Source organism: Somniosus microcephalus, chromosome 20 (assembly GCF_052327205.1).
Source record: "Somniosus microcephalus isolate GS21.2 chromosome 20, FLI_Smic_1.0, whole genome shotgun sequence".
Classification (NCBI taxonomy): domain Eukaryota; kingdom Metazoa; phylum Chordata; class Chondrichthyes; order Squaliformes; family Somniosidae; genus Somniosus; species Somniosus microcephalus.
The window spans coordinates 20,381,607-20,405,671 of NC_141006.1; the positions used below are offsets into that span (position 1 = coordinate 20,381,607).

At 48.5% G+C, this 24,065-nt stretch overlaps 1 protein-coding gene across 2 annotated transcripts in view; it reads right to left on the reverse strand.

The window, feature by feature from the left end:
- LOC147103074 (PLAC8-like protein 1) overlaps window positions 1-23,209 on the reverse strand; it is a 33,656-nt gene extending 10,447 nt beyond the window's left edge. The window contains exons 1-4 of one of the 2 annotated variants that reach the window (XM_085962368.1): window positions 23,053-23,196; window positions 22,807-22,855; window positions 5,012-5,172; window positions 1,619-1,755 (exon numbers count right to left, since the gene is read on the reverse strand). In XM_085962368.1, the coding sequence (XP_085818494.1) occupies window positions 1,619-1,755; window positions 5,012-5,117 (243 nt within the window). In that variant the 5' untranslated portion in view covers window positions 5,118-5,172; window positions 22,807-22,855; window positions 23,053-23,196. Of the gene's footprint in view, window positions 1-1,618; window positions 1,756-5,011; window positions 5,173-22,806; window positions 22,856-23,052 lie in introns of both variants that reach the window. The other variant, XM_085962367.1, reaches the window with a different exon arrangement.
- Between the last annotated feature and the right edge of the window lie 856 nt (window positions 23,210-24,065).

The window sequence follows — 24,065 nt, forward strand, 5'->3', positions numbered from 1 at the left end:
TTCCTGCACTGGAGAGTGGAGGGTACAGAGGAAAAGGGTTTAAGAGGAGGTTGTTGATGGAGAAAAGAAGCTGGCAGTTTTCTTTGCTCTCCAGGATGTTCCTGGAGTAGTAGGCAATTCTGGCAGAGCAGAGTGTCACCCGGTAGAGTTTGATGTGGTCCAGTCAGATCTGGCAATAGATGGATAAGTCAATTGTGCACCAGACACTCAAGTCTGCGCCCCATGGACTGGAATATGGAATCTTTACTGGGAGGAGGATTGAGATGGGAGACAGTGAAGATTTTGCTGGGGATATGTTAATGAAATGTGGAGGTGTGTGAGCGGTTGAGCAAATCAACAGCTACAGAGGTATTGTGGTGATAGGAGGGCCAGACAGTTGGGAGTTTGAAATTTATAAGCGACTTAGGGGAGAGTTATTTCCAGGAATGAATGCAGAAGGAAATGTGGCTGGAAAGGGTTAGGGAGATGTGGGTGGTGAGGGATGTATGGAAGTGTTTGGAGATGGTCTTGTCAGTGATCGAGACTATGGTAGAAGAGAGGCCACGGGAGGTGGCGAGGTACAATAAATGTGGGAGTAGGAAAATTACTCACTGGCACAACACACCAACCCTTTATTTAATAGCTGGTGAAGCGGAAATGGTGCAGAATGAGGTGGCAGCATGAGGGAGTACCACACTCCAGAGCACCTTCCCCATAGTACAGTATTGCATCATGCCTGAAGGGAACAGAGGAAGATCATTACTGCCACTGGTAGTGCCAGCTTTGTGCTACACATTAGCTGCAGGTGTCCTTGCAGTAGGCGCACCATGGCTGCATGTGTGTCCTATTCACAGGATGCACTGCAACAATTCACCAAGGTTTCTTCAGCAGCATCTCCCAAACCTACAACCTCTATCATCTAGAAGCACTAGGGCAGCAGGCACATGGAAACACCACTACCTCCATGTTCCCCTCCAAGTCACACACCATCCTGACCTGGACACATATTTCCATTCCTTCATCGTCGCTGGGTCAAACTCCTGGAACGCCCTGCCTAACAGCACTGTGGGAGTACCTTTACTACATGGACTGCAGCGGTTCAAGAAGGCGGCTCACCACCACCTTCTCAAGGACAACTAGGGTTGGACAATAAATGCTGGCTTTGCTGGAGAGACCCATATCCCCAGATTGAATTTTTTTAAATGGTAGCATTGCAGCTAGTGGTCGGCTGTCCCCAAGTCTGTGTTGGCAGTTCTGCACAGTTATTGCCAGGCACACACATCTCTGCCTGTGAATATGGATGGCCGGGGGGGGTGCCCACCAGTGCAGGTGGGTAAAATCTGCCTATGGTGCACCTTAAACATGGCATCCCTCCATTGCACCTTCTCTTCTTCCTCCAAAAAAATACCTACAGGAGGATTCCCATACTCCCAAACAATGGCAGTGCCAGAACAATTGGTGCAAAGCCTCCTAACCGATTAAACTGCAACAGGAGAGAAATCCTTTGTCCCAACAATCTGCGATGGATTCAAACACAGGTTGCGGAGGTGAAACGGCAATGCTAATAAATATCTTAAGTGGCCTCAGTAATGGAAAGATCTGTGCGTGGGAAAAAGGGTTGGGGAAGGGTGACACCTACCTGGATACCGTACGAAAGACGCATATGAGTTCTCAGCGCAGGCATTCCTCCAGGCAACATGCCCACACAACAATTCTCTCCATAACTACTGGCCAAGTGGCATCCCATAAACATTGGGCAGAAGAGACCAAAACAGCCTGTGAAAATAAACATTACTTTTAAAGTACTGTTTTGCTCCCTAAATGAATTGACTATCATACAGTAATGTAGCAGTGATGTTTTTGAACGAGTAATCTAGAGAGCATGAGTTCAAATCCCCTGCGACAGATTGAGGATTTGAATTCAGTTATAAAAATTTGGAAAGAATAAAAAAGCTGGCATCAGTAAAAGTGACCATGAAGCTGTCATAAAAACCTACTGGTTCACTCATGTCCTTTAGGGAAGAAAACCTGCTGTCCTTATCCAGTCTGGTTTATATGTGACTCCAGACCCACACCAACATGGTTAACTCTTAACTTCCCTTTGAAGTGACCTGGTAAACCACTCAGTTGTATCAAAACCGCTAGATCACACGAACTGCAATGGTTCAAGATGGCGGCCCACCACCACCACCTTCTCAGGGCAACTAGGGATGGGCAATAAATTCCGGCCTTGCCAGTGATGACCAAATTAATTAATTAAAAAAAATTCCGCGGTAACGTGAGTAAACTGGTGCTGCCTTTCAAACCTCTGCCAGTGATGCTAGACCCTGGTGCCAGCCACTGGACGGTACACCAGAGCAGCCAGGGTAATGGGGAATGGCTTCTTTCTAATCTTTGTTCCCTAGGGAATGCATGGGATGAACAACATGATCTGAAAGTGGCTTGTAAGCCATTTTCCTGGGTTTGTAAATCAAGTATCACAATATGACACTACATGCCACATTTCAGTTTCCCACAGTTTTTATAAACACTAATTTGACTAAAACTATGTTGCATCCTAAAGGTTACAGCGTCTGCTCCTAGGAAATCTTTGCACTGCAACGCTCTCTGTAATGAGGGGGCCGAAGAACTCCTCAATGCATAGCCCAACCTTTTCAAAAAAAATAGTGCGGGTAAAAGTGTCTGCTCATCAAAGTCTGGAGATGGGGAGCGGAAAACTCTATATCAAGCACTACCAGGTCAGGTACAACACTGTCAGGCACAGAGAAGAGTGTGACATTGTCCATTCCCCACTCCACCTCTCCCCATGGCCTCCATGGGTGACAATATAAATTGTGACAAATTGTAGGCAATTTTCTGCATCTACTGAGCCCTCAAAGTTGAGAACTCCCACTGTAGAGTTCTAAATTTTAATTTTGTTTTCACCTTCTCTTCCAAATGCATTGACTTCTAATTGTGGTTAGGATCCATTCTAGCCGATTGCCCTGTTTTACCTCACCCAAGTGGCCATTATATTGTGTGAGCCTTTGACCATGACTGTCAACAGGCTAGATGGACATCACACACAAAGCCAGTTACTGTCCCCACACATGTACATGTCCAACAAGGAATTTTCCCCTCTGTATGGCCAATTGCAGGACCGCTACTGACTCACCGGCTGGAATCAGCATTGACCGGGAATCAGACCTGGACCTTATGGACCAACCTTACTGAACTATCAGGGGAGCCCCTACCCCCCTCCACCCAGAGTCATTTCAAGTAGTACCCTTACAGCTGGAAGAAAGAAGTCCTTCAACTGATTGGTCTGAGCCAGATTTCAACCCAAATCTCAACTGTCAAAGCGGGCTGAGCTAAATCCCCTACACCATCCAGTCTCCCAAAAAAGACACGATACTGCAGGTGCTAAAGCCTGAGCACCAGATGTGCCACAAAGATGGAGGTGCAATCAATGCTGCGCTGCCCCCAGGCTGTTCTGGAGCCCAGTTAGACAATGGAAGCAATATAGATTGGCCACCATTGGCTTCTTCTCTCAACCAAGGAAAGGTTGATCAAAACAAGAGAAGTGACAAATAACTTATCTATTAAAAAAAGGAACAGAAATGCAACTGTGCAGCTGTGTATTGAGGACTTCCTCTTTATTGTTAGAAGTGAAAGCTTGTAAATAGTTTAATTAGAACCAAGCACTCCCAGATTAGATACCACACAGCAAGGAATAAGAGACACAGGAAATGTCCCTCCTCTGCATCACTTATTCCCACCCTCATAATATGTGCCCATCAACGATTCCAAGTTAACATTGTTATTTCCCAACCTAGCAGCTTGTATTTCTAAGTGAGTTTGCCAAATTTAATGTTATTTGAAACTGGATTACAGCTGCTTTGTATAGTGAACCCACACCCATTAGGAACTATATCAAGAGCCCCAAACTCAGTCCAATACAGGCAAGGAGGTCGAAGAACTCCCCAACGTATACCCCAACCATTTCAAAAAATAGTGTGGGCAAAAGTTTCTGCTCACCAAAGTCAGGAAATGGGGAATGGAAAACAACAACAACTTGCATTTATATAGTGGCTTTAATGTAGTAAAACATCCCAAGGCGCTTCACAGGAGTGATTATCAAACAAAATTTGACACTTTTGCACTGTAGATGAATTTTCTTTCCATTCAATCAACGTTGTCTCAAAGGGGATAGAAAGTCTTGGTGGGATATTCTTTATTCAAAACCACCACCTTATTTTCAATTTGGAAATCTGCTTTGATTAGAATATGCTTTGACGGCTGGGTAAACGACGTGCCCAGCTGTGAGGGGCATTTCTCTGTAACCTCCTCCTGTCCTACAATCCTCTGAGAATTCTGAGCTCCTCCAACTTTGGCCTCTGGTGCATCCCCATATTCCTTCCCCTCACAATTGGTGGCCGTGCCTTCAGTTGTCAAGGCCCTAAGTTCAGGAATTCCCTCCCCAAACCTATCTGCCTCTCCACCTCTGACTCCTCTTTCAAGACACTCCTTCAAACCTACCTTTTCGACCAAGCGTTTGGTCACCTGTCCTAATGTCTCCTTCTTTAGCTCGATGTCAATTTTTGTCTGAAGTGCCTGGGGATGTTTTATCAGATTAAAATTGGTATGTAAATGCAAGTTATTGTTGTTGTTCCATAGAGTCAGGTGCTTCTGGCTCTGTGTCTCGGTGGAGTTGAATTTGTGGGCACCTATAAAATACTGGAGTCTCTCTCTGGGATGCCTCTTGGTCAGTGAGGTCGCTGCAGTGGCTCAAAACATGAGGGTCTCCAATGAGATTTAAAAAGTGTCTTTAAAAAATCTCACGGCATACTTTTGCCATTTAAAAAAAATAAACATTTGGGGATAGATTGAACATAAAGTATATCCCTGGGACTGTCATTCTCCTGCAGAAACAACTCCTCTGAACCTTTGCTCTCTTTCCTGCTTAGTTAAAGGAAAGGGTTACTTATAAAGGCAATTTGAACTCAACTTGCTACGATTACACAGTAAAGAATTCAATGATTGAGGGACTTACAGACGTGCATATCGTCACAAACGTTGCATATTCCTGTGCTCCAGCGTCCAGTACCTACATTCAACTGATCCCCAGGCTGCTGAATAATCACAGTCATCGATGTCATCTTTGAGAGTAGTGGCACTGATGCCTTTAGGTAGAAGATAAGAGACACAGGCGGACTGCAAAACAAATCAAAATATTCTGATGAGCAAACAGTTAGATTCCCCAAACATCAGAGTTATATCTAATTTTGAAAACAAAAAAAAAAAGGATGTAACCCCACATATGACTAAACTCACTGCAGACCAGAATGTCCCTGTTTGACCTATCAACCTGTGCTGTGTTCAGTGATCTCAACTAGGACAGCAGATACACCGGCTTAGACCTGTTGAGCTGAATGGCCTGTTTCTGTGCTGTAAATACCATCTAATTCCCCTGGGCTTGGCAAGGAAATAATCAGCCAGGCATTTCCGCTACCTCCAAAGTGATCCCACTACCAAACGTATCTTCCCCTCCCCTCCCCTTTCAGCATTCCGTAGGGACCGCTCCCTCCGAGACACCCTAGTCCACTCCTCTATCACCCCAAACAGCCCTTCCCCTTTGCCTGGCACCTTCCCGTGCAAGCGGAGGAGATGTAACACATGCCCCTATACCTCCACCCTTCCCACTGTCCAGGGCCCCAAACACCCCTTCCAGGTGAAACAGCGATTTACTTGTACTTCTCGCAATCTAATATACTGTATTCACTGCTCACGATGCGGTCTCCTCTACATTGGGGAGACCAAATGCAGATTGGGTGACCGCTTTGCGGAACACCTCCGATCAGTCCGTAAGGGTGACCCTGAGCTTCCGGTCGCCTGTCATTTTAATTCACCGCTCCATTCCCACTCAGACCTCACTGTCCTCGGCCTCTTGTATTGTTCCACGGAAGCTCAACGTAAACTCGAGGAACAGCACCTCATCTTCCGATTAGGCACTCTGCAGCCTTCTGGACTCAATATCGAGTTCAACAATTTCAGATCATAACCTCGGCCCCTATTACATTTTTCTTGTAATTTTTCCACTCCTTTTCGCCCCCCCCCTTTCCTTTTGTTTCTCTCTCACACCTGGCAGCTATCTCTTGCCCTGCCAGTACACTCCACACCTAATCTCAGCCTATTACCATCTCGTCTAGCTTCAAACACCTTTTATTGTCTCTTTCTCTGCTTTTGTTTCTTTTACTTCTTTTGTCAGATCGCAGATTTTCTTTCCAGTTTTGAAGAAGGGTTCGACCCGAAACGTCAACTCAAATTTCTCTCCACGGATGTTGCCTGACCTGCTGAGTTTTTCCAGCATTTTCTGTTGTTATATCAGCCAGGTTTCCCGTTCCTGATTGCTATTCCACTTGCTTCTGCCGGACATATTCACACTTAGCTGCTGGGTGAAGATAGGCTCAGGATCGGCTGTGATACTCCAGGCTCGAATACCTTGCCAACGCTAACTGTTTGGGCTCACATATGCAAAGTAACTGCTTGGGGGAGTTACCAGAGGATAGATGGCATCAGATGTCAGCTATGGCTCAGTTGGTAGCACACTCGCCTTGGAGAAAGAAGGCTGTGTGGTTCAAGTCCCACTCCATGAGACATAAGTACACAATCTAGGCTGACACTCCAGTGCAGTACTGAGGGAGCACTGCACTGTCGGATGCGATATTAAACTGAGGTCCTGTCTGCCTTCTCAGGTGTATGTAAAAATCTCATGGCACTATTTCGAAGAAGAACAGGGGAACGGATATTGCCTTGGCCAATGTTTATCCCTCAGCCAAGATCACTAAAACAGATTATCTGGTCATTATCAGATTACTGTTTGTGGGACCTTGCTTGTGCACAAATTGGCTGCCAAGTTTCCTAGATTACAACAGTGACTAAATTTCAGAAAGTACTCCATTGGCTGTAAAGTGCTTTGGGACATGCTGAGGTTGTAAAAGGTGCTATATAAATGCAAGTATTTTTTTTAAATCAGAGGAACTCTATTTTACCAAGTGTCAGTGGGGGTAATTTGGAATATGCGTGAGTGTAAAATGGGTGAAGATGAACCGGCAGCCCGTTTTACATCGCTCCCCATTTTTATTTCCAATGACTTCAATGTATATAGCGCAAGTGCAGTACAAGTCGTCCCATAGCAAGCCTCACTACTGATCACATACCTATTATATCCTACAATGTTTTCCTACGTTACAACAATGACTATACTTGCCAGGGCAGGTACAGCATTGGTTAGATACAGAGTAAAGCTCCCTCTACACTGTCCCATCAAACACTCCCAGGGCAGGTACAGCACGGGTTAGATACAGAGTAAAGCTCCCTCCACACTGTCCCATCAAACACTCCCAGGGCAGGTACAGCATGGGTTAGATACAGAGTAAAGCTCCCTCTACACTGTCCCATCAAACACTCCCAGGGCAGGTACAGCATGGGTTAGATACAGAGTAAAGCTCCCTCTACACTGTCCCATCAAACACTCCCTGGGCAGGTACAGCACAGGTTAGATACAGAGTAAAGCTCCCTCTACACTGCCCCATCAAACACTCCCAGGGCAGGTACAGCACGGGTTAGATACAGAGTAAAGCTCCCTCTACACTGTCCCCATCAAACACTCCCAGGGCAGGTACAGCATTGGTTAGATACAGAGTAAAGCTCCCTCTACACTATCCCATCAAACACTCCCAGGGCAGGTACAGCATGGGTTAGATACAGAGTAAAGCTCCCTCTACACTGTCCCATCAAACACTCCCAGGGCAGGTACAGCACGGGTTAGATACACAGTAAAGCTCCCTCTACACTGTCCCATCAAACACTCCCAGGGCAGGTACAGCATGGGTTAGATACAGAGTAAAGCTCCCTCTACACTGTCCCATCAAACATTCCCAGGGCAGGTACAGCATGGGTTAGATACAGAGTAAAGCTCCCTCTACACTGTCCCATCAAACACTCCCTGGGCAGGTACAGCACAGGTTAGATACAGAGTAAAGCTCCCTCTACACTGTCCCATCAAACATTCCCAGGGCAGGTACAGCATGGGTTAGATACAGAGTAAAGCTCCCTCTACACTATCCCATCAAACACTCCCTGGGCAGGTACAGCACAGGTTAGATACAGAGTAAAGCTCCCTCTACACTATCCCATCAAACACTCCCTGGGCAGGTACAGCACGGGTTAGATACAGAGTAAAGCTCCCTCTACACTGTCCCATCAAACATTCCCAGGGCAGGTACAGCACGGGTTAAATACAGAGTAAAGCTCCCTCTACACTGTCCCATCAAACACTTCCAGGGCAGGTACAGCACGGGTTAAATACAGAGTAAAGCTCCCTCTACACTATCCCATCAAACATTCCCAGGGCAGGTACAGCACGGGTTAGATACAGAGTAAAGCTCCCTCTACACTGTCCCATCAAACACTCCCAGGGCAGGTACAGCACAGGTTAGATACAGAGTAAAGCTCCCTCTACACTGGCCCATCAAACATTCCCAGGGCAGGTACAGCATGGGTTAGATACAGAGTAAAGCTCCCTTTACACTGTCCCATCAAACATTCCCAGGGCAGGTACAGCATGGGTTAGATACAGAGTAAAGCTCCCTCGACACTGGCCCATCAAACACTCCCAGGGCAGGTACAGCACGGGTTAGATACAGAGTAAAGCTCCCTTTACACTGTCCCATCAAACATTCCCAGGGCAGGTACAGCATGGGTTAGATACAGAGTAAAGCTCCCTCTACACTGGCCCATCAAACACTCCCAGGGCAGGTACAGCATGGGTTAGATACAGAGTAAAGCTTCCTTTACACTGTCCCATCAAACATTCCCAGGGCAGGTACAGCATGGGTTAGATACAGAGTAAAGCTCCCTTTACACTGTCCCATCAAACATTCCCAGGGCAGGTACAGCATGGGTTAGATACAGAGTAAAGCTCCCTCTACACTGTCCCATCAAACACTCCCAGGGCAGGTACAGCACGGGTTAGATACAGAGTAAAGCTCCCTCTACACTATCCCATCAAACATTCCCAGGGCAGGTACAGCATGGGTTAGATACAGAGTAAAGCTCCCTTTACACTGTCCCATCAAACATTCCCAGGGCAGGTACAGCATGGGTTAGATACAGAGTAAAGCTCCCTCTACACTGGCCCATCAAACATTCCCAGGGCAGGTACAGCACAGGTTAGATACAGAGTAAAGCTCCCTTTACACTGGCCCATCAAACATTCCCAGGGCAGGTACAGCACGGGTTAGATACAGAGTAAAGCTCCCTCTACACTGTCCCATCAAACACTCCCAGGGCAGGTACAGCACGGGTTAGATACACAGTAAAGCTCCCTCTACACTGTCCCATCAAACACTCCCAGGGCAGGTACAGCACGGGTTAGATACAGAGTAAAGCTCCCTCTACACTGTCCCATCAAACACTCCCAGGGCAGGTACAGCATGGGTTAGATACAGAGTAAAGCTCCCTCTACACTGTCCCATCAAACACTCCCAGGGCAGGTACAGCACGGGTTAGATACAGAGCAAAGCTCCCTCTACAGTGTCCCATCAAACACTCCCAGGGCAGGTACAGCACGGGTTAGATACAGAGTAAAGCTCCCTTTACACTGGCCCATCAAACATTCCCAGGGCAGGTACAGCACGGGTTAGATACAGAGTAAAGCTCCCTCTACACTGTCCCATCAAACACTCCCAGGGCAGGTACAGCACGGGTTAGATACAGAGTAAAGCTCCCTCTACACTGACCCATCAAACATTCCCAGGGCAGGTACAGCACGGGTTAGATACACAGTAAAGCTCCCTTTACACTGTCCCATCAAACACTCCCAGGGCAGGTACAGCACGGGTTAGATACAGAGTAAAGCTCCCTCTACACTGTCCCATCAAACACTCCCAGGGCAGGTACAGCACGGGTTAGATACAGAGTAAAGCTCCCTCTACACTGTCCCATCAAACATTCCCAGGGCAGGTACAGCATGGGTTAGATACAGAGTAAAGCTCCCTCTACACTGTCCCATCAAACACTCCCAGGGCAGGTACAGCACGGGTTAGATACAGAGTAAAGCTCCCTCTACACTATCCCATCAAACATTCCCAGGGCAGGTACAGCATGGGTTAGATACAGAGTAAAGCTCCCTTTACACTGTCCCATCAAACATTCCCAGGGCAGGTACAGCATGGGTTAGATACAGAGTAAAGCTCCCTCTACACTGTCCCATCAAACACTCCCAGGGCAGGTACAGCACGGGTTAGATACAGAGTAAAGCTCCCTCTACACTGTCCCATCAAACACTCCCAGGGCAGGTACAGCATGGGTTAGATACAGAGTAAAGCTCCCTCTACACTATCCCATCAAACATTCCCAGGGCAGGTACAGCACGGGTTAGATACACAGTAAAGCTCCCTCTACACTATCCCATCAAACATTCCCAGGGCAGGTACAGCATGGGTTAGATACAGAGTAAAGCTCCCTCTACACTATCCCATCAAACATTCCCAGGGCAGGTACAGCATGGGTTAGATACACAGTAAAGCTCCCTCTACACTATCCCATCAAACACTCCCAGGGCAGGTACAGCACGGGTTAGATACAGAGTAAAGCTCCCTCTACACTGTCCCATCAAACACTCCCAGGGCAGGTACAGCATGGGTTAGATACACAGTAAAGCTCCCTCTACACTATCCCATCAAACACTCCCAGGGCAGGTACAGCACGGGTTAGATACAGAGTAAAGCTCCCTCTACACTGTCCCATCAAACACTCCCAGGGCAGGTACAGCACGGGTTAGATACAGAGTAAAGCTCCCTCTACACTGTCCCATCAAACACTCCCAGGGCAGGTACAGCACGGGTTAGATACAGAGTAAAGCTCCCTCTACACTGTCCCATCAAACACTCCCAGGGCAGGTACAGCACGGGTTAGATACAGAGTAAAGCTCCCTCTACACTGTCCCATCAAACACTCCCAGGGCAGGTACAACACAGGTTAGATACAGAGTAAAGCTCCCTCTACACTGTCCCATCAAACACTCCCAGGGCAGGTACAACACAGGTTAGATACAGAGTAAAGCTCCCTCTACACTGTCCCATCAAACACTCCCAGGGCAGGTACAGCACGGGTTAGATACAGAGTAAAGCTCCCTCTACACTGTCCCATCAAACACTCCCAGGGCAGGTACAGCACGGGTTAGATACAGAGTAAAGCTCCCTCTACACTGTCCCATCAAACACTCCCAGGGCAGGTACAACACAGGTTAGATACAGAGTAAAGCTCCCTCTACACTGTCCCATCAAACACTCCCAGGGCAGGTACAACACAGGTTAGATACAGAGTAAAGCTCCCTCTACACTGTCCCATCAAACATTCCCAGGGCAGGTACAGCACGGGTTAGATACACAGTAAAGCTCCCTCTACACTATCCCATCAAACACTCCCAGGGCAGGTACAGCACGGGTTAGATACAGAGTAAAGCTCTCTCTACACTGTCCCATCAAACACTCCCAGGGCAGGTACAACACAGGTTAGATACAGAGTAAAGCTCCCTCTACACTGTCCCATCAAACACTCCCAGGGCAGGTACAGCACGGGTTAGATACAGAGTAAAGCTCCCTCTACACTGTCCCATCAAACACTCCCAGGGCAGGTACAGCACGGGTTAGATACAGAGTAAAGCTCCCTCTACACTGTCCCATCAAACACTCCCAGGGCAGGTACAACACAGGTTAGATACAGAGTAAAGCTCCCTCTACACTGTCCCATCAAACACTCCCAGGGCAGGTACAACACAGGTTAGATACAGAGTAAAGCTCCCTCTACACTGTCCCATCAAACACTCCCAGGGCAGGTACAGCATGAGTTAGATACAGAGTAAAGCTCCCTCTACACTGTCCCATCAAACACTCCCAGGGCAGGTACAGCATGGATTAGATACAGAGTAAAGCTCCCTCTACACTGTCCCATCAAACACTCCCAGGGCAGGTACAGCATGGGTTAGATACAGAGTAAAGCTCCCTCTACACTGTCCCATCAAACATTCCCAGGGCAGGTACAGCATGGGTTAGATACAGAGTAAAGCTCCCTCTACACTGGCCCATCAAACACTCCCAGGGCAGGTACAGCACGGGTTAGATACACAGTAAAGCTCCCTCTACACTGCCCCATCAAACACTCCCAGGGCAGGTACAGCACGGGTTAGATACAGAGTAAAGCTCCCTCTACACTGTCCCATCAAACACTCCCAGGGCAGGTACAGCACGGGTTAGATACAGAGTAAAGCTCCCTCTACATTGTCCCATCAAACACTCCCAGGGCAGGTACAGCACGGGTTAGATACAGAGTAAAGCTCCCTCTACACTGTCCCATCAAACACTCCCAGGGCAGGTACAGCACGGGTTAGATACAGAGTAAAGCTCCCTCTACACTGTCCCATCAAACACTCCCAGGGCGGGTACAGCACGGGTTAGATACAGAGTAAAGCTCCCTCTACACTGTCCCATCAAACACTCCCAGGGCAGGTACAGCACGGGTTAGATACAGAGTAAAGCTCCCTCTACACTGTCCCATCAAACACTCCCAGGGCAGGTACAGCACGGGTTAGATACAGAGTAAAGCTCCCTCTACACTGTCCCATCAAACACTCCCAGGGCAGGTACAGCATGGGTTAGATACAGAGTAAAGCTCCCTCTACACTGTCCCATCAAACACTCCCAGGGCAGGTACAGCACGGGTTAGATACAGAGTAAAGCTCCCTCTACACTGTCCCATCAAACACTCCCAGGGCAGGTACAGCACGGGTCAGATACAGAGTAAAGCTCCCTCTACACTGTCCCATCAAACACTCCCAGGGCAGGTACAGCACGGGTTAGATACAGAGTAAAGCTCCCTCTACACTGTCCCATCAAACACTCCCAGGGCAGGTACAGCACGGGTCAGATACAGAGTAAAGCTCCCTCTACACTGTCCCATCAAACACTCCCAGGGCAGGTACAGCACGGGTTAGATACAGAGTAAAGCTCCCTCTACACTGTCCCATCAAACACTCCCAGGGCAGGTACAGCACGGGTCAGATACAGAGTAAAGCTCCCTCTACACTGTCCCATCAAACACTCCCAGGGCAGGTACAACACAGTTTAGATACAGAGTAAAGCTCCCTCTACACTGTCCCATCAAACACTCCCAGGGCAGGTACAGCACGGGTTAGATACAGAGTAAAGCTCCCTCTACACTATCCCATCAAACACTGCCAGGGCAGGTACAGCACGGGTTAGATACAGAGTAAAGCTCCCTCTACACTGTCCCATCAAACACTCCCAGGGCAGGTACAGCACGGGTTAGATACAGAGTAAAGCTCCCTCTACACTATCCCATCAAACACTCCCAGGGCAGGTACAGCACGGGTTAGATACAGAGTAAAGCTCCCTCTACACTATCCCATCAAACACTCCCAGGGCAGGTACAGCACGGGTTAGATACAGAGTAAAGCTCCCTCTACACTGTCCCATCAAACACTCCCAAGGCAGGTACAACACAGGTTAGATACACAGTAAAGCTCCCTCTACACTATCCCATCAAACACTCCCAGGGCAGGTACAACACGGGTCAGATACAGAGTAAAGCTCCCTCTACACTATCCCATCAAACACTCCCAGGGCAGGTACAACACAGGTTAGATACAGAGTAAAGCTCCCTCTACACTGTCCCATCAAACACTCCCAAGGCAGGTACAACACAGGTTAGATACACAGTAAAGCTCCCTCTACACTATCCCATCAAACACTCCCAGGGCAGGTACAACACGGGTCAGATACAGAGTAAAGCTCCCTCTACACTGTCCCATCAAACACTCCCAGGGCAGGTACAGCACGGGTTAGATACAGAGTAAAGCTCCCTCTACACTATCCCATCAAACACTCCCAGGGCAGGTACAGCATGGGTTAGATACAGAGTAAAGCTCCCTCTACACTGTCCCATCAAACACTCCCAGGGCAGGTACAGCACGGGGTTAGATACAGAGTAAAGCTCCCTCTACACTATCCCATCAAACACTCCCAGGGCAGGTACAGCACGGGTTAGATACAGAGTAAAGCTCCCTCTACACTGTCCCATCAAACATTCCCAGGGCAGGTACAGCATGGGTTAGATACAGAGTAAAGCTCCCTCTACACTGTCCCATCAAACACTCCCAGGGCAGGTACAGCACGGGTTAGATACAGAGTAAAGCTCCCTCTACACTATCCCATCAAACACTCCCAGGGCAGGTACAGCACGGGTTAGATACAGAGTAAAGCTCCCTCTACACTATCCCATCAAACACTCCCAGGGCAGGTACAGCACGGGTTAGATACAGAGTAAAGCTCCCTCTACACTGTCCCATCAAACACTCCCAGGGCAGGTACAGCACGGGTTAGATACAGAGTAAAGCTCCCTCTACACTGTCCCATCAAACACTCCCAGGGCAGGTACAGCACGGGTTAGATACACAGTAAAGCTCCCTCTACACTGTCCCATCAAACATTCCCAGGGCAGGTACAGCACGGGTTAGATACAGAGTAAAGCTCCCTCTACACTGTCCCATCAAACACTCCCAGGGCAGGTACAGCATGGGTTAGATACAGAGTAAAGCTCCCTCTACACTGTCCCATCAAACACTCCCAGGGCAGGTACAGCATGGGTTAGATACAGAGTAAAGCTCCCTCTACACTGTCCCATCAAACATTCCCAGGGCAGGTACAGCATGGGTTAGATACAGAGTAAAGCTCCCTCTACACTGTCCCATCAAACACTCCCAGGGCAGGTACAGCATGGGTTAGATACAGAGTAAAGCTCCCTCTACACTGTCCCATCAAACACTCCCAGGGCAGGTACAGCATGGGTTAGATACAGAGTAAAGCTCCCTCTACACTGTCCCATCAAACACTCCCAGGGCAGGTACAGCACGGGTTAGATACAGAGTAAAGCTCCCTCTACACTGTCCCATCAAACACTCCCAGGGCAGGTACAGCACGGGTTAGATACACAGTAAAGCTCCCTCTACACTATCCCATCAAACACTCCCAGGGCAGGTACAGCACGGGTTAGATACACAAGAACATAAGAAAAATAGGAACAGGAGGCAGCCATTCAGCCCCTCGAGCCTGCTCTTCCATTCAATAAGATCATGGCTGAACTTTTACATCAAATCCACTTTCCTGCACTATCCCAAAATCCCTTGATTTCCTTAGTGCCCAAAAATCTATCGATCTCAGTCTTGAATATACTCATCGACTGAGCCTCCACAGCCCTCTGGGGTAGAGAATGCCAAAGATTCACAGCCCTCTTAGTGAAGAAATTTCTCCTCGTCTCAGCCCTAAATGGTTAACCCTTTATTCTGAGACTGTGACCCCTGGTTCTAGACTCCTCAGCCAGGGGAAACATCCTCTCAGCATCTACCCTATCAAGCCCTGTAAGAATTTTATATGTTTCAATGAGATCACCTCTCGTTCTTCTAAACTCCAAAGAATATAAAGAAAAAGAAAGAAAGACTTGCATTTATATAGCGCCGTTCACGACATCAGGACATCCCAAAGCACTTTACAGCCAATGAAGTACTTTTGAAACGCGGCAGCCAATTTGCGCTCAGCAAGCTCCCACAAACAGCAATATGATAATGACCAGATAATCTGTTTTTTTCTTTTTGTTATGCTGATTGAGAGATAAATATTGGCCAGGACCATATTGGCCAGGACTCATTCTCTCCTCAGGACAACCCTCTCATCACAGGAATCAATCCAGCGAACCTTCGTTGCACCCCCTCTGAGGCAAGTATATCCTTCCTTCCTTAGGTAAGGCAACCAAAACTGTACACAGTACTCCAGATGTGGCCTCACCAAAGCCCTATATATTGCAGCAAGACTTCCTGGGCTAGAAATCCGGTTCCGTAGCACCGAATTTTTCAGCACTACGGGTACCATTTTGTATTGAAAATGGCATCCACGTTGTGCACGCACACTTCTGGTGCGGGCTGCACCAGACGCCATTTTGGTGAGGGCGGTGGGGCGGGTGTTAGGAGCATGCGCCTGAAGTATGTAGTGTGGGCAGATCGTGACGTCAATCACTGTGCAACAGTGACTTGATGCCAGCGCTGCCATTTTCACCCTCAGTGTTAACGCCCTGTCTTAACCTCGTACAGGTGAACATGCGTTCAGCAGCAGCAAGGACATCCCACCAGCGATATTTAAATGGATCAGCAACCACTCTCAGGTTAGCTGCTGATTAATTTCTACTGGCTCTGTGGAAGTTTGTAGAAGTGTTTGATGCTTTCTAGAGTTGTTTAAAGTTGGTGAGGTGACAGGGAGTGGTGCTGCAAGTGGAGAAGGCCTTGGTCCTGACTTCAAGGGTTCTGGCCAGACCACTTGCTTCACTCATGGGTGCTGTAGTTGTCATCCCCCAGAGGCAGCAAACACGGTGACAATCTGCCACCTCCAGACCTGCAGACAAACTCACACCAGGGCTAGGACAGCACTGCCAGTGGCTGTGAAGGTGACCGTGGCCCTGAATTTCTTTGCGTCGGGATCCTTCCAGGCTGGAGCAGGCAACATCTGTAACATCTCCCAGTTCGCCGTCCACTGCTGCATAAGAGAGGTGACAGACGTTCTTTATGCCAGGAGAGGGGAGTTCATTGTCTTTTCTCTGACCAGAGAGAAGCAGACGGAGTGTGCACGTGGCTTTGCCAAGATAGCGGGCTTCCCCATGGTGCAGGGCGCCATCGACTGCCCGCACGTGGCTTTGTGGGCGCCACATCTAAATGCTGAGATGTAAGCATTACCAAAGTCGCTGAATGTGCAGATGGTGAACGACCATGCTCAGCACATCATGATGGTGAATGCCTGGTATCCTGGCCATTTGATGCTTTTATTCTGTGCCAGTCCGCTATTCACTCAGTCTTTGAGCCACCACGCCAAACTAGAGGGTGGCTACAGGGCGACAAGAGCTATCCGCTGACCATCAGGCTCATGACTCTGCTGCACAACCCACACACACCTGGGCAGCAGGTATATAATGAAAGCCATGCTGCCACACGGAATCTGAGAGCAGACATTTGGCATCCGTAAACAACGCTTTCGATGCCTGGATCGCGCTGGAGGAGCCCTGCCGTACTCACCAGAGAGCGTCTCAAGATTCATCATGGTCTGCTGCATGCTCCACAACCTCGCCAGCATGGGGGCCCAGCCCTCGCCAGCAGGTGACCAGCTGAGGAGGAGAGGAGGCAGAAGGCAACCCAGACAGGTGCTTTCTGCCCACGCTGTCCGTGAGCGACTCATCCGACTGCGGAACCAGTGAACTCAACCCCAATTCCCCATTCAACAATCGTCCCACACCTTATATTCCCTCCGTGACTGACCATCACAGCGTCCTCTTGGCCACAATGCTGAAATAAAAGCCACCACAAAAGAAACATTCCAACCCAACTTTATACATCAATCCATCCAATATTCCATAACAAAATCAACCAATCACCCTTGTGCATTCCCTTAGTGCCCGTCTTCCGTGTGCCTTTGCCTGTCTTGATGCTCCTATGCAGTGCTACCCCAGTGGCTGCAGCATGGCTGGTGGAAGCCTGCTGATGTTCAGAGGGGGAGACTGCAGATGGCCATGCAGGGCGACCTCGAGCACCTCTGGGCCTAGAAGGCCCAGCTTTAGACTGCACCACTTTGGATGGGCGGCAGCAGTCTGGGCTGGCTGGCTGGCTGACAAGCAACAGCAGGGCACTGGTGGACTGGCAGTGGTGGGAGGACGAATGCTGTCATCCTGAGAGTGGACAGCAGGTTCGACCCCCATGAGGCCACTGCCACTCCCCCGGAGCGGCGCCTCAGCAATCCTAGTAATCTGCTGTAGGACAGATTGCTGGACTGCTGTGACACCCTGCAAACACCTTTCCACACTGGTAAACTCAGCCATGATGGCAGCAGTCTGAGCTTGCGTGGCAGCAAGCTGAGCCTGCGTGAGAGGAGTCTGAGCTTCCACTGCAGCACTCAGACAATGGGTGGCTTCTGCTTGTGCTGCAATGGAAGCTGAGACATCGGCCATCAGACGCTGCATCATGGCTGGGTCCACAAGTACACTAATGGAGTTGCCCATCACTTCCATGCTGGAAATCATGGGCTCCAAGCTCTGCGCAGAGCCTGGTGCAAGGTTGGTGCCGGACTCCTCCATGCTCCTTAACATTGCACTCGGGCTTTCTGGCAGGCTTGCCAATGCACCAAGCATTTTGTTGTGCAAACCCATCAGCGTTCTTCTGTAGACCGCCCCATCGAAGTCCTCATCTGAGTCCTCCGCAGCAGGACTCGTGTGGACCTCACCCTTTCCCCCTGCTCTGGCTGCAGGCCACTCATGCCCGGTGTCTCACCACATGCAGATCCTGCCTCTAAGGTACACAGAGTGTCACTATCTGAGCTGGTGACTGTGAGCGTGAAATCGAGTGACGGTGCCGTGTCTTCATCATGGGTGCCTTGGTGTTCATATATTTCGTGCTCCTCTATCCATGCCTGGCCAGGTGTCAGTGCTTGGCTATCTGAAAGGAGAAAAGCACAATGGTAAGGTTGTGGTGAGGGCTGGCGTGGGGTGGGGGGGGCAGGGTGGCGGAAAGCAAGAGGTGCCTGCTTACACCATGTGCAGCTTGTATTTCAGAAGAGTTTGTGGGATGAGACAGAAGTGGGATGTGAGAAGGAGGATTATATATGAGGGTACCATCATCTTCAGCCTCCCTGCTGGCCACGGGCTCAGCGATGGCCCCCCCAATAATGGCCAGCACTGTATCTTTCATCGGGGTCAGGCTATGCAGGCGCGCCTGCCCCCGCCGGTGAGGTCCTGCTACCTCCAGTTGTGCACCACCTTGTCCTGCAAGAGAACAGGAAGTGTGTCAGTGAGTGTGATGCAATGTGATTGGCTGATGTGCTTGTCATGGTTGAATAGCTGACAGTGTGTGCAAGCTGTGAGATGTGGGTGTGAGGCTTGTAGCAGTGGTAAGTGTGTGAAGGTGAGGTGAAGCTATGAATATGAAGTGTGAGTCATGTTTGGTAGAGATTGTTGGTAGGTGAGTGATAGGGGTGTGGTGCATTGAGCAGTGTGTGAGGCTTATGGTGCAGATGGTGGGATATGGCATTTGAAGATGCATTCACTCACCTTGACCACTCATGTGAGGTTATCTTCTTCCTGCACTACGTCCAGGTCCTTGGGTCTACACTGCTGGCATTCACCATGATGGCTATCTGCTCCCAAAGTCTTTTCTGCATTTGCCTGGAGGGCCTCCTAGCCCCCTGTGGAAACAGGACCTCTCTCCTTATGTTCATCTCCTGCACCAAGACCTCCTGTGCTGCATCGGAGAAAATTGAAGCATGCTCTCTCCCCTGTTGTGACTTCAGTAGTCCTTTTTGCTGTTCTGACTCTGTTCCCCAGCCAGTTGAGTCATTTCCTGCAGGTAGAATGCACCTCCCCTTTAAGCGGTGCAGACTGCCTTTAAGAAGTGCAGGCGAGCTTTAATTGGTACTAGCCTCGCACGAACTTGGGACCCCTGCTAAGTGTTCAGCCACTCAGCAGTGCGTTCAGCGCTGGGCTGAATGCCACAATCATGTTAATCAGCAGGCAGCATGGAGTTAGCGTACTGCCTGTGTTACTTTGAATGGGCGCGGGTTGATCCCGCATTGCAATCCCTGCGGCCGTTTTCAGGTGCAAACAAATTTCTAGCCCACTCTTATACTACAACCCAGGTGCAATAAAGACTAACATACCATTTGGCTTCCAAATTGCTTTCTGTACCTGCATGTTAACTTTACCCTTACCTGAACCCTCCCTCCGATGAATTAGTTTAAAGCCCTATCTACCGCCCTAGTTATTTGATTCGCCAGGACACTGTTCCCAGCCTGGTTTAAGTGGAATCCGTCTCAGTGGAGCAGCTCCCTCTTTCCCCAGCACTGGTGCCAATGCCCCATGAATTGAAACCCTTGCTTCCTACACCACTCTTCCAGCCACACATTTAATCTTCTAATCTGTTTGTCCCTATGCCAATTTGCACATGGCTCAGGTAACAATTCAGAGATTATTACATGTGAGGTTCTGCATTTTAATTACTACCTAACTCCTCAAACTCTTTCAACAGAACCTCATTCCTAGTTTAACCTACGTCGTTGGTTCCTACGTGGACCACAACAAGTAGATCCTCCCCCTCCAAATTCTTCTCCAGCCATGAGGAGATGTCTTTAACCCTGGCACCGAGCAGGCTGTACAGCCTTCGGGACCCCCAGTCACGGATGCAGAGAACAGTATCTATCCCCCTGAATATACTATCCCCTAAAACTACCACATTCCTTTTCACTCCCCGCACTTGAATGGCCTCCTGCACCACGGTGCCATGGTCAATTTGTCCATTCGCCCTGCAGTCTTTAGTCTCATCCACACTGTTAGCAATTACCTCGTGCCTGTTGGATGAGGGCAAGGTCTGAGGCACCGCCACTGCCACATCTGCGATCCCCTTACCTGCCTGAGTCACAGTCATATCCTCCTGTCCCTGACCACTAACTAAATCTAAACCACTACCTAAGCTAAGGGGCGTGACTGCCTTCTGGGTCAAAATGTCCAGGTAACTATCCTCCTCCTTGATGCATTGCAATGTCTGTACCTCGGACTCCAGCTCAACAATTTTGAGCCGAAGTTCCTCGAGTTACATAAGAACATAAGATGTAGGAGCAGGAGTAGATCATTTGGCCCCTTGAGCCTGCTCCGCCATTCAATAAGATCATGGCTGATCTGATCTAGGCCTCAACTCCACTTCCCTGCCCGTTCCCCATAACCCTTGACTCCCTTACCATTCAAAAATCTGTCTATCTCCACCTTAAATATATTCAATGACCCAGCCTCCACAGCTCTCTGGGGAAGAGAATTCCAAAGATTCACGACCCTCTGAGAGAAGAAATTCCTTATTTTCATTTTAAAAGTGTGCCCCTTCTTCTGAAATTATGCCCCCTAGTTCTAGATTCCCTCACGAGGGGAAACATCCTCTCTGCATCTACCCTGTCAAGCCCCTTCAGAATCTTATATGTTTCAATAAGATCCCCTCTCATTCTTCTAAACTCCAGTGAGCATAGGCCCAACCTGCTCAACCTTTCTTCATAAGCCAACCCCTTCATCTCCGGAATCAACCTTGTGAACCTTCACTGAACTGCCTCCAATGCAAGTATATCCTTTCTTAAATAAGGAGACCAAAACTGTACGCAGTACTCCAGGTGTGGTCTCACCAACGCCCTGTACAGTTGTAACAGGACTTCCCTACTTTTATGCTCCATTCCCTTTGCAATAAAGGCAAACATTCCATTTGCCTTCCTAATTACTTGCTGTACCTGCATGCTAACTTGTTGTGATTCATGTACAAGGACCCCCAGATCCCTCTGTACCTCAGCATTTTGTAATCTCTCCCCATTTAAATAATAATTTGCTTTTTTATTTTTCCTACCAAAGTGGATAACCTCATGTTTTCTTCACATTAAACTTCATCTGACAGATTTTTGCCCACTCACTTAGCCTATCTATATCCTTTTGAAGATTCTTTGTGACCTCCACACAATTTGCTTTCCCACCTATCTTTGTATCATCAGCAAATTTGGCTACATTACACTCAGTCCCTTCATCCAAGTCATTAATATAGATTGTAAATAGTTGAGGCCCCAGCACTGATCCCTGCGGCACCCCACTAGTTACAGTTTGCCAACCTGAAAATGACCCATTTATCCCAACTCTCTGTTTCCTGTTAGTTAGCCAATCCTCTATCCATATATTGGGGAGAAAATTCAGTTGTTTGCGCCTCCCGTTAGTGCCTTAAGAGGGCGCCAATTGGGGCACAAAGCAACTAGCGCCCGGGCGCGGCGATGTTTGCGGCGCTCGCGAAATTAATGACATTTTGCGGCGGCGCTAAACACTACCGCCACGATCTCCTGCGCCGGCAGATCGTGACATCAGTCGAGTGCGCAACAGCCCGTTAGCGCCCCGGACCGGATATTGAGTGGCACCCCCTGCCTTACCGCCTGCCGCTAGAAACAACAGGTTGAGGGGAGCGTTTTGCTGTCAGAAAGGGACTAGGGGAGCGCTATTTAAAGGCGACCGCTCCTTGCCTTTTTTTGTCGGTGACATTTTTGCACCACGCATTCTGAGAGAGAGAGAGAGAGACTTCTGGAGAGATTCAACGCTGTGTGAAGGAGTTTTGAGTAGTGAGCAGCACTTTGCAGGTTCATTTTGATTTGCCCTTCCTTGCTTCGCCAGCGCTCTGAGGTAGCGCCTCGCTCCTCTGCCTTTGCGCCTTAAGACAGGTGTGAAGCGCCTGATTTAGCGCTCCAATCACCTCCAGGGGCGATAAAAGCCAAGTTTGCTGTCAGAGGCGATAATTAGCACCAGGCGCTAAGCTTGGCACACAGCCGATAATTGCGCCCCAAACAGGGCGATACTGAATTTTTCCCCCATTACCTGCAGCCCCGTGTGCTCTTATCTTGTCTTGCAGACACTTACTGTGGATGTGGTTGCGTGGGCTCACGCTGCTCTCCACAAACTCCGACATGCTGCAGATGTGATGCACTTACTGCATGGCCATCTCTATCTAACCTTGTTTTCTATACCTAATTAATTAAAGATTTATGTAATTAATTTACTTAGTTATTTTTAAAGTCAAAAATGTAACTAGTTTCAATTATTAATTTAATAAAGCATTCATTAAAGCTTTCTAGTTTACACCACTCTCCTAGGTTGGAGAGAAAAAACAGTATTACTCACTAGCCAACTGTCCGGTGGATTCATCGGGTCCGGGAGTGGTTTACCCCAGCTGAATGGATGCAATTGGAAAATTTCACACTTTTTGAAACCTGGTTCAGTTATCCTAGTTCTTTACCTTTGGTCCTTACCTTATCTTACTGGATATTTATTTGTGAGTATTTACCTTTTAGTCTGTTTTAAAGTTTTATTTTTACACACAAACTTGCACTAAGCACTAAAACACTGAACAAAATTGTAAATACTTACTGCCTCAAGCTTACACAAACCACTGCAAGCGTTAATGGCCAAAAGTAGCACCTCCGTCACCCTCTGCACTGAATTCCCACTCTCACCAAATTCTCAACTTCACACTCTGCTCACGCTGTGATCTGTGGTTACGCTCTGTGCTGCAGCATCAATCTTCTACTTTCATACTCCTTTTGAGCCACACCCACATTACAACAGCTCAGTCGGCTTCCAGCTCACTGTCATTCTACCCTATTTAGCCAAATCACTAAGTCCTCAAGTTCCCACTGTTTACATTGCATTCATGTTACGATCTGTGGATACGCTCTGTGGTGCAGCTCTCTGCAGATACAGAGTAAAGCTCCCTTTACACTGGCCCATCAAACATTCCCAGGGCAGGTGCAGCACGGGTTAGATACAGAGTAAAGCTCCCTCTACACTGTCCCATCAAACAATCCTAGGGCAGGTACAGCATGGGTTAGATACAGAGTAAAGCTCCCTCTACACTGTCCCATCAAACACTCCCAGGTCAGGTACAGCATGGGTTAGATACAGAGTAAAGCTCCCTCTACACTGTCCCATCAAACACTCCCAGGGCAGGTACAGCATGGGTTAGATACAGAGTAAAGCTCCCTCTACATTGTCCCATCAAACACTCCATGGGCAGGTACAGCACGGGTTAGATACAGATGTACAAAATAGCTGTTAGATTCAAAGATAGGGTTTTAATTCTTAGAGACTGACAACATGCAGCCGGGAATAGATGGCAGAAATGCCAGCGAGGTCGAATAACAAGCACCAAAAGACAAATAGAAGTGATAAGGGAATTGTAAAATGCAAACCAACACAGGGTGGTGGGATAATAGTTAGACAAAATGGAGCCGAAAAGTCATAAAATGTCCTTAAAGAAAATAACAAAACATTCCTCAGAAAGATAATAGGGAGGCTCGTCAGCCATGCAGAAAGGGACGGCGAAGGATGCCTTCCCGCTTCCCAATTGAACAATAGGATGGGGAACAAATGATTGACACCAG